Source organism: Salmo trutta, unplaced genomic scaffold (genome assembly GCF_901001165.1).
Source record: "Salmo trutta unplaced genomic scaffold, fSalTru1.1, whole genome shotgun sequence".
Classification (NCBI taxonomy): Eukaryota; Metazoa; Chordata; class Actinopteri; order Salmoniformes; family Salmonidae; genus Salmo; species Salmo trutta.
The window spans coordinates 354,267-369,490 of NW_021822680.1; the positions used below are offsets into that span (position 1 = coordinate 354,267).

The 15,224-nt window shown below is 45.5% G+C and overlaps 1 protein-coding gene across 6 annotated transcripts in view; it reads left to right on the forward strand.

The window, feature by feature from the left end:
• The window catches only part of LOC115183236 (sex comb on midleg-like protein 2), a 76,310-nt gene extending 66,887 nt beyond the window's left edge, over positions 1-9,423 (forward strand). For 4 of the 6 annotated variants that reach the window (XM_029744581.1, XM_029744584.1, XM_029744583.1 and 1 more), the window contains 6 exons: positions 402-605; positions 963-1,118; positions 3,308-3,433; positions 5,298-5,531; positions 5,947-6,101; positions 6,835-9,423. In XM_029744581.1, coding sequence (XP_029600441.1) covers positions 402-605; positions 963-1,118; positions 3,308-3,433; positions 5,298-5,531; positions 5,947-6,101; positions 6,835-6,960 — 1,001 coding nt within the window. In that variant the 3' untranslated portion in view covers positions 6,961-9,423. The remainder of the gene's footprint in view (positions 1-401; positions 606-962; positions 1,119-3,307; positions 3,434-5,297; positions 5,532-5,946; positions 6,102-6,834) is intronic. The other 2 variants (XM_029744582.1, XM_029744585.1) reach the window with 2 other exon arrangements.
• The last annotated feature ends 5,801 nt before the right edge of the window (positions 9,424-15,224 follow it).

Below are 15,224 nucleotides of genomic sequence, written 5' to 3' on the forward strand. Positions count from 1 at the left end.
ATAATCGATCATATTTCAACCGGACAATAGCTTCGTCAGTAGAAAAGGAGAAACAAGAAAGGCACGCTCCTGGTCACGCGCAGGACTCAAGTCTGGAAATTTCCACTGTCCTCTCATTGAAACTGTTTCTCCCTCAAGTAATTGAACCGACTTTGGTCAGTTGTTTAATAACCGGGGGGGAAAAACCCCAGAATGTTGATTAATTGCTCAGCGCTAGTGGCCAGCCATCCTCCAAGAGAGCCTTAATGGGGCAGTGTTGTATTTTGAACAAGTAAAACATCAGTCCTACTTGTCCGAAGGACTAGTGGATAAAATAGTCGAGCCCTGATGTTTTTCTTTGTGTGTTATATCAGTGTGTACCCCCAGTTTAATTGTTTCTCTTTGTGTGTGTGTTATATCAGTGTGTGTGTATGTGAACAAGCATGGGACCTGTGGGCCTCACCTGGACAGGAAGCAGATGCAGCGTCTTCCGGACCACTTTGGGCCAGGTCCTGTTAACGCGGTGCTCCAACAGGCAGTTCAGACTTGTCTAGACTGTTGTTACCAACCGAAGGTGCTGCTCAGAACTCTACAGGCACACGCTGGTGGAGGAGAGGCTGTCAGTGGTGAGGAAGATGGCTACTGCCACAGACCTGCATTCACGCGCCACAGACCTGCACTCACGCGCCACAGACCTGCACTCACGCGCCACAGACCTGCACTCACGCTCCACAGACCTGCACTGACGCGCCACAGACCTGCACTGACGCGCCACAGACCTGCACTCACGCGCCACAGACCTGCACTGGCGCGCCACAGACCTGCACTGGCGCGCCACAGACCTGCACTGGCGCGCCACAGACCTGCACTGGCGCGCCACAGACCTGCACGGACGCGCCACAGACCTGCCATATTACCAGTCAGCCAGTCAACTGGCAATGACTGTGTTTGACCTCATGTTGATCTCTGCCCTCTGCCCCTAGTGAGGATGGATGGAGGAGTTCGTCTGGTAAAGCTGCCCTCAGCCTCCAGCGCCTCCTTCGTGCTCCGCTTCCTGGAGACGCTGTGTCGCACGCTGCAGAGTCACTTCCTCTTCAGCTCCCAGCCCTTCAGCCACATATACACCTACAGTAAATATGGTAACTACACCACAGCACCACCAAGTCAGGTAACCACAGCACCACCAAGTCAGGTAACCACAGCACCACCAAGTCAGGTAACCACAGCACCGCCGCAGTCAGTTGACCGCAGCACCGCCGCAGTCAGTTGACCGCAGCACCGCCGCAGTCAGGTGACCGCAGCACCGCCGCAGTCAGGTGACTACCTGCTAGCTGAATGTCAGTAGCCGTGTTTCACAACATCTCTTCCCTGTGTGTCTGTACTAGCAGGGGGTCTGGTCTGTATCTAGCAGTGGGTCTGGTCAGTACTAGCAGTGGGTCTGGTCTGTACTAGCAGTGTGTCTGGTCTGTACTAGTAGTGTGTCTGGTCTGTACTAGTAGTGTGTCTGGTCTGTACTAGCAGTGGGTCTGGTCTGTACTAGTAGTGTGTCTGGTCTGTACTAGTAGTGTCTGTACTAGCAGTGTGTCTGTACTGGCAATGGGTCTGGTCTGTACTAGCAGTGGGTCTGTACTAGCAGTGGGTCTGGTCTGTACTAGCAGTGTGTCTGTACTAGCAGTGGGTCTGTACTGGCAATGGGTCTGGTCTGTACTAGCAGTGGGTCTGGTCTGTACTAGCAGTGTGTCTGTACTAGCAGTGGGTCTGGTCTGTACTAGCAGTGTGTCTGTACTAGCAGTGGGTCTGGTCTGTACTAGCAGTGTGTCTGTACTAGCAGTGGGTCTGGTCTGTACTAGCAGTGTGTCTGTACTAGCAGTGGGTCTGGTCTGTACTAGCAGTGGGTCTGTACTAGCAGTGGGTCTGGTCTGTACTAGCAGTGGGTCTGGTCTGTACTAGCAGTGGGTCGGGTCTGTACTAGCAGTGGGTCTGTACTAGCAGTGGGTCTGTACTAGCAGTGGGTCTGTACTAGGCAGTGGGTCTGTACTAGACGTGGGTCTGTACTAGACGTGGGTCTGTACTAGACGTGGGTCTGTACTAGGCAGTGGGTCTGTACTAGACGTGGGTCTGTACTAGACATGGGTCTGTACTAGCAGCGGGTCTGGTCTGTACTAGACGTGTGTCTGTACTAGCAGCGGGTCTGGTCTGTACTAGACGTGTGTCTGTACTAGCAGCGGGTCTGGTCTGTACTAGACGTGTGTCTGTACTAGCAGCGTGTCTGGTCTGTACTAGCAGTGTGTCTGTACTAGCAGCGTGTCTGTACTAGCAGCGTGTCTGGTCTGTACTAGCAGCGTGTCTGTACTAGCAGCGTGTCTGGTCTGTACTAGCAGCGTGTCTGTACTAGCAGCGTGTCTGGTCTGTACTAGCAGCGTGTCTGTACTAGCAGCGTGTCTGGTCTGTACTAGCAGCGTGTCTGGTCTGTACTAGCAGCGTGTCTGTACTAGCAGCGTGTCTGGTCTGTACTAGCAGCTGGTCTGTACTAGCAGTGGGTCTGTACTAGCAGTGGGTCTGGTCTGTACTAGCAGTGGGTCTGTACTAGCAGTGTGTCTGTACTAGCAGTGGGTCTGGTCTGTACTAGCAGTGTGTCTGTACTAGCAGTGGGTCTGGTCTGTACTAGCAGTGGGTCGGGTCTGTACTAGCAGTGGGTCGGGTCTGTACTAGCAGTGGGTCTGTACTAGCAGTTGGTCTGTACTAGGCAGTTGGTCTGTACTAGGCAGTGGGTCTGTACTAGGCAGTGGGTCTGTACTAGGCAGTGGGTCTGGTCTGTACTAGCAGTGGGTCTGGTCTGTACTAGCAGTGGGTCTGGTCTGTACTAGCAGTGGGTCTGGTCTGTACTAGCAGTGGGTCTGGTCTGTACTAGCACTGGGTCTGGTCTGTACTAGCACTGGGTCTGTACTAGCACTGGGTCTGTACTAGCACTGGGTCTGGTCTGTACTAGCACTGGGTCTGGTCTGTACTAGCACTGGGTCTGGTCTGTACTAGCAGTGGGTCTGGTCTGTACTAGCAGTGGGTCTGTACTAGCAGTGGGTCTGTACTAGCAGTGGGTCTGTACTAGCAGTGGGTCTGTACTAGCAGTGGGTCTGGTCTGTACTAGCAGTGGGTCTGGTCTGTACTAGCAGTGGGTCTGGTCTGTACTAGCAGTGGGTCTGTACTAGCAGTGGGTCTGTACTAGCAGTGGGTCTGTACTAGCAGTGGGTCTGTACTAGCAGTGGGTCTGTACTAGCAGTGGGTCTGTAGCTTTAACAGCATCTCTTCCCTGTGTGTTTGTCATTCCCAGTGAAGGAGGAGGCGTTGGAGGCCCCATCACTGAGCCAGGGGATTAAACGTCTGTCTAGAGACTCCTCCCCCTACGCAGCCCCCCTTTCCCCTAAACTACTGCGCACCGAGCCACACCTTTCAGAAGGTAACATCAACCAATCAGCACCTAGCGTCACCGTCTACTGGCTCACATTACACACATCCAATACATCAACCAATCAGCACCTAGCATACTGGCTCACATTACACACATCCAATACATCAACCAATCAGCACCTAGCATACTGGCTCACATTACACACATCCAATACATCAACCAATCAGCACCTAGCATACTGGCTCACATTACACACACCCAATACATCAACCAATCAGCACCTAGCATACTGGCTCACATTACACACATCCAGTACATCAACCAATCAGCACCTAGCATACTGGCTCACATTACACACATCCAGTACATCAACCAATCAGCACCTAGCATACTGGCTCACATTACACACATCCAGTACATCAACCAATCAGCACCTAGCATACTGGCTCACATTACACACACCCAATACATCAACACAAATCATATATAGAGGTTGGAGAAACAAGCAAAGACCTTTTGATGATCAGTGACCTATTCTAAAATGGATTAAATTGTTTTTTCTTAATGTACACACAATACCACATAATGACAAAGCGAAAACAATTTTTAGAAATTAAAAATACAAAACAGAAATACCTTATTTACATACGTATTCAGACCCTGTGTATATAAGATCCCACAGTTGACAGTGCATGTCAGAGCAAAAACCAAGCCATGAGGTCGAAGGAATTGTCCGAAGAGCTCCGAGACAGGATTGTGTCGAGGCACAGATCTGGGGAAGGGTACCAAAACATTTCTACAGTATTGAAGGTCTCCAAGAACACAGTGGCCTCCATCATTCTTAAATGGAAGAGGTTTGGCACCACTAAGACTCTTCCTAGAGCTGGTCGCCCGGCCAAACTGAAGAATCGGGGGAGAAAGACCTTGGTTAGGGAGGTGACCAAGAACCCAATAGTCACTCTGACAGAGCTCCAGAGTTCCTCTGTGGAGATGGGAGAACCTTCCAGAAGGACAACCATCTCTGCAGCACTCCACCAATCAGGCCTTTATGGTAGAGTGGCCAGATGGAAGCCACTCCTCAGTAAAAGGCACATGACAGCCCGCTTGGAGTTTGCCAAAAGGCACCTAAAGGACTGAGACCATGAGAAACCGTTTCTCTGGTCTGATGAAACCAAGATTACACTCTTTGGCCTGAATACCAAGCATCACGTCTGGAGGAAACTTGGCACCATCCCTAAGGTGAAGCATGGTAGTGGCAGCATCATGCTGTGGGGATGTTTTTCAGCGGCAGGGACTAGTCAGGTTCGAGGCAAAGATGAACGGAGCAAAGTACAGAGAGATCCTTGATGAAAACCTGCTCCAGAGCGCTCAGGACCTCAGACTGGAGCGAAGGTTCACCTTCCAACAGGACAACGACCCTCAGCACACAGCTAAGACAACGCAGGAGTGGCTTCGGGACAAGTCTCTGAATGTCCTTGAGTGGCCCAGCCAGAGCTCGGACCTGAACCCAATCGAACATCTCTGGAGAGGACTGAAAATAGCTGTGCAGCAACGCTCCCCATCCAACCTGACAGAGCTTGAGAGGATCTGCAGAGAAGAATGGGAGAAACTCCCCAAATATAGGTGTGCCAAGCTTGTAGCATCATACCCAACAAGACTTGATAATATTATAATATAGTAATATTTCAGAATAATATATTTTATGTTTGCAAAAAAAATCAGCCCGTTTTTGCTTTGTCATTATGGGGTATTGTGTGTAGATTGATGAGGGAATAAAATAATAATTTTAGAATAAGGCTGTTGCATAGAAAAATGTGCAAAAAGTAAAGGGGAGGCAGTGTATCATGGGATTGGGCAGATAGAGGTTAGAGTAAGGGTCTTATAAGGCAGAGGACCATGTCTATCTCTCCAGCAGATACTCTTCCCCGTGAGGAGAACAGCCTTCTGAAGGAGCAGTGCTTCATGGACTCTAACTCCATGACGCCACGCCCCAAGACGCTGCGCAGCACCTCTGACTACCACACCCACTCCCAGGCCAGCAGCCCCTATTACCCATGCCATGGCCCCGGACGCGCTCACAGCAGACCACTGCACCGCCATGCCTCCAACCCTGCGGACCTCCCCTGTACCCACAGAGGAGTGGAAGGTAGGCCCTGTCAGAGACTCTCTGTCCTCATGGTGTGTTGCTGTATCCAATACCCTGCTATGCTCTCTATGTCAGTCTGGTTGTTGCTATGGGGTTGGCTTTTGTTTGAAGACAACAAATCCCTGGAATATTTGATCATTGCGATCTCTTTGAAGTAGCGTAGTGGCAACATCATACCATCTTAATGTTCAAATTTCGAGCCCTGGATTTAAAACAACTCCGACATTAAATGGCTCAGAAACTATCTTATGGGCCATAATCAAGTGGTGGATGTGAACGGGTCACTGTCTAAACCCAAAACTAATATCTGCAGATTACCACAAGAAAGACACATATTTTTTCCCCCTGCTGTTTATCTCTGAAGCTACAATGAGCTGTAGACTAGTTCACCGTGTCTTACTGCTCTGTTCTCCAGCCGCCAGCTCCACCACGGGCCCTGACAGACCGACCCCCAGGGCGGCGGGGTTGGGCAGGAACCCCTCTACCTGGTCTATCGACGAGGTCATGCAGTTCGTAAGCGACGCCGACCCCTCAGCCCTGGCCCCGCACGCTGAGCTGTTCAGGAAACACGTGAGTGACTTCTGACCATAGTTATAACCACTAGAAAACTACTGTTATTACTGACCATAGAGTTATAACCACTAGAAAACTACTGTTATTACTGACCATAGAGTTATAACCACTAGAGGAGAGTGAAAACTACTGTTATTACTGACCATAGAGTTATAACCACTAGAGGAGAGTGAAAACTACTGTTATTACTGACCATAGAGTGAAAACTACTGTTATTACTGACCATAGAGTTATAACCACTAGAGTAGAGTGAAAACTACTGTTATTACTGACCATAGAGTTATAACCACTAGAAAATGACTTATTACTGACCATAGAGTTATAACCACTAGAGTAGAGTGAAAACTACTGTTATAACTGACCATAGAGTTATAACCACTAGAAAACTACTGTTATTACTGACAATAGAGTTATAACCACTTGAAAACTACTGTTATTACTGACCATAGAGTTATAACCACTAGAGTAGAGTGAAAACTACTGTTATAACTGACCATAGAGTTATAACCACTAGAAAACTACTGTTATTACTGACAATAGAGTTATAACCACTTGAAAACTACTGTTATTACTGACCATAGAGTTATAACCACTAGAACAGAGCCAAAACGACTGTTTTGATGGTTATATACCAGCGTGCATGGTTTCTTCTGAATGATGCTTATTTCTCTCTCTCTCTCTGCCTGTGTCTCTCTCCTGTCTTTCTGCCTGCGTGTCTGTCCATCCTCAGGAGATTGACGGCAAGGCCCTGATGCTGCTGAGGAGTGACATGGTGATGAAGTACATGGGTCTGAAGCTGGGGCCCGCCTTGAAGCTGTGTCACCACATAGAGCGGCTGAAACAGGGCAAATTGTAGAGCTGAAACACAGAATGGAAAAGGGCAAACTGTAGAGGTGAAACGCATATATACTGAATCAGGGCAAACTGTAGAGATGAAACTGGAGAGCTGAAACACAGACAAACAGGGCTAACTGTAGGGCTGAAACAGGGCAAACTGTAGGGCTGAAACAGGGCAAACTGTAGGGCTGAAACAGGGCAAACTGTAGGGCTGAAACAGGGCAAACTGTAGGGCTGAAACAGGGCAAACTGTAGGGCTGAAACAGGGCAAACTGTAGGGCTGAAACAGGGCAAACTGTAGGGCTGAAACAGGGCAAACTGTAGGGCTGAAACAGGGTAAACTGTAAGGCTGAAACAGGGCAAACTGTAAGGCTGAAACAGGGCAAACTGTAGCAGGTCCCAGATTAGCCCAGCCTCACAGACCCCAGATGAAACACAGCTCACCCTACCACAGAATGTCCCACAGCGTCCCTTACAGGTGACCCAATACTCCACCTCTAACAGTCTCTTCAGGGGCACACAGCCCCCTCCAACTCTAGCCCCCAGCCTGCCCTAAGCCCTCTTTATCTCTGAGCTCTGTCACTCCCGTTATCTGTGGTAACATGCCTCTAACATACAGACAGTGTGGAAACATGGAAACACACGGTGTGGATCAGTGGAAACATGCGTCGTGCATCGCTGACACCACATTACCTCATCTCCTCCCCAGCCAATCAGAGCTGGGCAAGCCAAACAGAGAGAAGGCTGTGATTGGTTGGATCCCAAAGCAACAGACTCTCTCCATAGTGTTTACATTGAATAGCACAGACCGACTAACCTACACTAGGACATGCTAAGACTTTTTACTGAGTAATGTTTGATCTTGGTTCTGGATCCCAAAGATGTACAATGTTTTCTTCTATGACGTTATGTTTTTATTATTAATATCCTGATAATAAGGAGGATGTGTATATAAATGTAACAGTGACGATATTAGAAGCTAAACCTGTTTACAGCTGCAGAATGTCTGTTGTCTATTTCAATTCCTGTTAGTTCAAGAATGTGTCCATGATGCTGGATGATCTGCAGTTTAAGGGAGACCTTTGGCCTGTTGCCATGACGGTCACTAGCCTCATGGCAAAGGGTGAAATGTGTTACTATTGTTAGCAGGTGACTTTCCCCAATGTTAAGATGGCCATTGTCTTAAACAGCTAGACGTTATATCTAATGCCTGTCAGACTGACAGACCATCAACCTCCAACCAGTGGAGATATTCAGCCAGTTCTTTTGAAACTCTAATTCCCTATGAGTGTGGTGTTTGATGTGGGTCATGCTGTTAGAGAGATCGCCCCCTACTGGTGGTGTCAAGCACAGAGGCTTTGTCCAGTTTTCATCAAGACAGAACTATCTAGAAAGATTATTTTAATTTATTTCCAGAAGTTATTTCAGATGACTGGTCAGTGATTCTAGAAGTTATTTCAGATGACTGGTCAGGGATTCTAGAAGTTATTTCAGATGACAGCTCGTTCTAGTTTCAAGAATAAAGGGGACATCATATTAAAGGGCTTTCTATCTAGGTTTCAGTTTGATATTAAAGGTGCTACACACAGGATTTTTTTAAACAATTTTTGTGTTGTAATTTCAGAAAATGTCCATAATATATCTGCAGAAATAGTGGAATGATGGTGTGTTTCACAGTATTGCTTACCGGCCAGTGTTGTGATTGACTGTGATATTCGCCTCAAAATGTAATAGTTTTGACTTTGTGACTGTGTTATCTAGTGGGAATTGCTCTGAAATTGAAATTGAACAATGATTCCCTACACTATTCAGTGCTTGTTTTCTCACATAAACTCAAATTGAACGAACAGTATAGCACTTTAACAACCAGGGAATTACAAAAAAATTATTTCCACTAAATAACAGTTTGAATTTACAATGCAAAAAATTCGCCGACAAATCCTGTGTAGCGTCTCTTAATATTAGCACCAGTCGGTGATATCCTCGCCTGTTATTGGTCCCTTCAGGACGTCATGTCAGTTGGACCATTTGTTAAAACAGATTTATGGGTTTAACCATAAATATCAGACACAAGAATGTACATTTTTGTAGAAAATAAATATTTTAATGAGATTATATATAAGTAGAAATGTGAAGATTATGGGTGAGGGAGGGACAATATATTTCATACTGCCTTTTTTAATGCTTTATATATCTTTTAGTTGAAACGCCCTCAACATAATACAACAGAAGCTGCCTTGCTTTATACTATGAGATCTCTCAGGGGGTCTTAGTTAATAGAAACGTTTGTAGCGTTCTGTTCTGGGTATTCTTCTGTTGTTGGTGAGTTGAAGTTAAGGACTTGTTGTGCCATAAAGCAACACAAGAACATAGTGTTCTTGTTAAAGTCTTTTAAAGCAGCTCAAATTACTTGAAAAAGATGCTGTAAGTCATGCTTGTTTATAAAGTCACACCTGAAATAAAAAGTGTATTTTGTGTTTAATAGATCTCCCCAATGGAAAGCAGCTTGTCCTCTTGTCATGGTGTATGCTCCGGAGCCATGCTCTCCAACAGGACATCGTGAGCTACCAGCCCACCTATGAGCTCGCCATGTAATTCTGAAAGAACATGCACTTTTTAAATATGTTCCATCACAAACTGTCATAAACAAAAAATCTCCCAGCTACTAACCAATCAAAGCCACGTTGATATTATCCCAGCCTTTGTTAGCCAATTTTGGCTTGAAAAGCCAAACTTGACACAATAGCAATCCAAATCCTTTCCAGCAATATTGTCTCTGTCTGTTTGGTGAGCGCATTTGTCCATCACTCAATATGTAGCCTATTAGAGATGCTAGTAATAGTAATGGTCTTGTGGGTAGACAGACTTTGCCCAAAACCCTTCTTAATTAAATGTTAACTGCGAAGTAGGCTTACCTGACAAAGATATGATTATTTGGTTCAATTGGGTGGTCATTGTTTTGCAAACTGCCATAACATGTGCAGCAGCAGAAGGCCTAACAGAAACATGTCTAGACAAACACATTTCTCTCTATAAATTTCGCAATTAAAGGGGAATTACACAAACATTTGATTGTTTTTTCCAGACATCAAAATATGTCTTCTGATGTGATTTTAAGCATTGACATGCTCTCAAAACATCAATGTTTGTTGTTCCTCTATGAATAACTGTAATATTGAAATAAACTGTGAAACAGAAACAAAAATCAGGAAAAATAAAATAGAACAGAATTCTGGAAAATACAAAATATAAATTTATGGGGACTGTCATGCCAAATAGTATCCACCTGCCAAAAAGTGTCCCCCTACGTCACAATTGGATTCAATGAGTTCTAGCTTCGGTTGCTAGGGCTATTTACTAGAATTTGCAAAATTCTGACTGGCCTACGTAATGAACCAAAGCGTCCGTTGTTATACTGGTTGCTTAGCTCTATTTTATACCTCGTAGCGGTCGCGTAGGACACAGGACGCGGGCAGTTCTAGTTCTATTTCACCTCAGAAGCGCTCGCTCAGTCCGCACAAAATCATTACCTCAGAATTGCTCTTCAAGGACGATGTTTTTGACAGTGACAACCTGCTGACTACCTGCTGCTTCAGAGGACTGGAAAGAGAAGACTTTCTTTACCATATATTTGTCTTTATATAAGAAAATATTGTTCAATAGGAATAAATCATTTCAGCTGTTTTTAGATTTGACGTTGCTAGCTACTGTACTTATTTAGCTAGCTAATGTACTCAGCCTGCCTAGTCAGCTAACCATCTAGCTAGCTAGCCAGACCGTTTTATTAGTGTTGCCAACTCCTCAGTAAGGAAAGTAGATATTGGCTGTCCTAAAAGTCGCTAGAAGTTGCTAAATGACGTCATCACCTAATTTGAATAATTGGCCATGTGCATGTAATTCTGATGAACGCTGTAGAAGAGCAGAATAACGTCGTGGGAGAGACAAAACGTGAGTAAAAAACACCCTAAATATGTTTAGAACTACAAATGAACTTTCTTCTGTCGATTCTTGTTTTTTTTTTTTTATGTCACAATTCCATCCCTCCTCCTTTATCCGGGCCTGGGACCGGCAGAACAGACCCAAACACCCCGGGAGTTACTCATTTTATTATGTGACTTTCCATCCCTCCTCCTTTATCCGGGCCTGGGACCGGCAACATGGACCCAAAAGAGACACACTGGCGGAGATACTTAGTTTTCGATTACATTTTTTGTTTAGTTTTCTTCATTTGGTTTGGTTTTTAACCTTATGGTCCACTTTGGAGCCTACAACAAGTCACAGCAAAACATGAACATTTTTAACCATAACATTTTTTACATTGTTAGTGTAGATTGTATACAAAACAATCTAAATGGACCAAAAAGAGACAATAGAACAAAACTGCCAATGGCAATGTGAGAAAATTATGGTAACTAGTCTGGTCCTAATTCAGGTTGTTTTAAAAAAAATGTAAGCCAGGGCTGGATCATGCAGTGGCGGCTTCCCACATGCGCGATTCATTTGCAGTCTGGACGCGGAGGGGTGAACATCTGCTCCTCTGACTGCAGCTGGGAGGGACTGCTGCGCGAGGACTGGCCGCCTGGGAGTGCTTTAGGACGGGGGTGGGGCCCACGGCAGTACCCGCTGCTCGTTGAGAAGAGTAAGAACGATAAGTGCTTTAACGTCAGAGTCTCCAATAACACCAGAAAAAGTCGCTAGTCACTTTTTTGATAATGTGTTGCTAGACGGGTCTGAATACTCGCTAAATATAGCGACAAAGTCGCTAAGTTGGCGACACTGAACATTCGTAGGGGGTTGAGAAATTCACAACTCAGGGTAACGTTAACAGCTTAACTTACAGTACCAGTCAAAAGTTTGGACACACCTACTCAATCAAGGGTTTTTCTTTATTTTTGCAATTTTCTAGATAATTATATTTTATATTTGAGATTCTTCAAAGTAGCCACCCTTTGCCTTGATGAAAGCTTTGCATACTCTTGGCTTCACCTGGAATGCTTTTCCAACAGTCTTAAAGGAGTTCCCACATATGCTGAGCACTTGTTGGCTAAAGCCTATCAGAAGCTTCTAAAGCCATAACATTTTCTGGAATTTTCCAAGCTGTTTAAAGGCACAGTCAACTTAGTGTATGTAAACTTCTGACCTACTTCAATTGTGATACAATGAATTATAAGTGAAATAATCTGTCTGTAAACAATTGTTGGAAAAATTACTTGTGTCATGCACAAAGTAGATGTCCTAACCGACTTGCCAAAACTATAGTTTGTTAACAAGAAATTTGTGGAGTGGTTGAAAAACGAGTTTTAATGACTTCGACCTAAGTGTATGTAAACTTCTGACTTCAACTGTACATCACTGCTGCGAGCTTTGAATGGTTAGGGTTAGGGTTAGTTTTCTCATCGTTTTGAGGATTTCAAAGTTTTGGAAAATGACATGCTGTTGGTTTCCTCTCCTTTCATCTTCAATGTGGATAACGCTCCCACTGACCTGCAACTAGACCTTATCGATCTTCAATCTGATGCAGTGATTGGAGAACTATTCAAAACAAATGTCACTGACGAGGTTCTATGCATCTCTCGATGAACAAAACTTTCCAAAGATTAGGTGTCATGCTCAGATGTTTGTACTGTTTGGGTTAACCTATGTATGTGAACAGACATTTTCAGTGATGAAATATACTGCTCAAAAAAATAAAGGGAACACTTTAACAAAACATCCTAGATCTGAATGAAAGAAATAATATTATTAAATACTTTATTCTTTACATAGTTAGTTGAATGTGCTGACAACAAAATCACACAAAAATAATCAATGGAAATCCAATTTATCAACCCATGGAAGTCTGGATTTGGAGTCACTCAAAATTAAAGTGGAAAACCACACTACAGGCTGATCCAACTTTGATGTAATGTCCTTAAAACAAGTCAAAATGAGGCTCAGAAGTGTGTGTGGCCTCCACGTGCCTGTATGACCTCCCTACAACGCCTGGGCATGCTCCTGATGAGGTGGTGGATGGTCTCCTGAGGGATCTCCTCCCAGACCTGGACTAAAGCATCCGCCAACTCCTGGACAGTCTGTGGTGCAACGTGGCGTTGGTGGATGGAGCGAGACATGATGTCCCAGATGTGCTCAATTGGATTCAGGTCTGGGGAACGGGCGGGCCAGTCCATAGCATCAATGCCTTCCTCTTGCAGGAACTGCTGACACACTCCAGCCACATGAGGTCTAGCATTGTCTTGCATTAGGAGGAACCCAGGGCCAACCGCACCAGCATATGGTCTCACAAGGGGTCTGAGGATCTCATCTCGGTACCTAATGGCAGTCAGGCTACCTCTGGCGAGCACATGGAGGGCTGTGCGGCCCCCCAAAGAAATGCCACACCATGACTGACCCACCGCCAAACTGGTCATGTTGGAGGATGTTGCAGGCAGCAGAACGTTCTCCACAGCGTCTCCAGACTCTGTCATGTCTGTCACGTGCTCAGTGTGAAACTGCTTTCATCTGTGAAGAGCACAGGGCGCCAGTGGCGAATTTGCCAATCTTGGTGTTCTCTGGCAAATGCCAAACGTCCTGCACGGTGTTGGGCTGTAAGCACAACCCCCACCTGTGGACATCGGGCCCTCATACCACCCTCATGGAGTCTGTTTCTGACCGTTTGAGCAGACACATGCACATTTGGGGCCTGCTGGAGGTCATTTTGCAGGGCTCTGGCAGTGCTCCTCCTGCTCCTCCTTGCACAAAGGCGGAGGTAGCGGTCCTGCTGCTGGGTTGTTGCCCTCCTACGGCCTCCTCCACGTCTCCTGATGTACTGGCCTGTTTCCTGGTAGTGCCTCCATGCTCTGGACACTACGCTGACAGACACAGCAAACCTTCTTGCCACAGCTCGCATTGATGTGCCATCCTGGATGAGCTGCACTACCTGAGCCACTTGTGTGGGTTGTAGACTCCGTCTCATGCTACCACTAGAGTGAAAGCACCGCCAGCATTCAAAAGTGACCAAAACATCAGCCAGGAAGCATAGGAACTGAGAAGTGGTCTGTGGTCCCCACCTGCAGAACCACTCCTTTATTGGGGGTGTCTTGCTAATTGCCTATAATTTCCACCTGTTGTCTATTCCATTTGCACAACAGCATGTGAAATTTATTGTCAATCAGTGTTGCTTCCTAAGTGGACAGTTTGATTTCACAGAAGTGTGATTGACTTGGAGTTACATTGTGTTGTTTAAGTGTTCCCTTTATTTTTTTGAGCAGTGTATGACAAGTCAAGGCACAGATCATCTCTTACTGACTCACCTCTCAGCAATCCTGCGCATAGCGACGTCAGAAACTATACCTGACTTCACTGCTCTAGTCAATGCCCATCAGAGACTTCACTCCTCACACTGCTTGAATGTAATGTTGAGCTCTCTCTCTTTCTTGTTTTTGTGCATAACCCGTTAACAGTTCTGTCCGTGGTGCTAAATGCACAGTGTACTTTTACCTCCGTGTAGTTCATTGCATGTTAAATAATGAAAATGCCTACCAAAAGGACAACATGGAAGTGGTTTATTTCTGTGCATGTTACATATTTTTTTTTTAAATGCATATCTGTACGTAATTTACAGTAGATATATCTGTCAACAGTCATACACATGTATAATCCTGTAATGTGATTCTGGCCCGTGATGCCAAAAATATATTCTAATGTGGCCCTCCATGGAAAATAATTGCCCAGGCCTGTTGTAGCTTGTACATTGAATATATTCATTGATCATGTACTCTACCTTGGCAAATAAAGGTGTGGTTCAGGTATTTGTATTTATTATGGGTCCCCATTAGTTCCTACCAAGGCAGCAGCTACTCTTCCTGGGGTTTATTATGGATCCCCATTAGTTCCTGCCAAGGTAGCAGCTACTCTTCCTGGGGTTTATTATGGATCCCCATTAGTTCCTGCCAAGGCAGCAGCTACTCTTCCTGGGGGTTTATTATGGATCCCCATTAGTCCCTGCCAAGGCAGCAGCTACTCTTCCTGGGGTTTATTATGGATCCCCATTCTAAAATGATGTTGGAGGAGGCTTATGGTAGAGAAATTGACTTTCAATTCTCTGCCAACAGCTCTGATGGACTTTCCTGCAGTCAGCATGCCAATTGCATGCTCCCTCAACACTTTAAACATCTGTTGCATTGTGTTGTGTGACCAAACTGCACATTGTAGAGTGGCCTTTTATTGTCCCCAGCAAAAGGTGTAATGATCATGCTGTTTTAAAATTCTTCATATGCCACACCTGTCAGGTGGATTAATTATCTT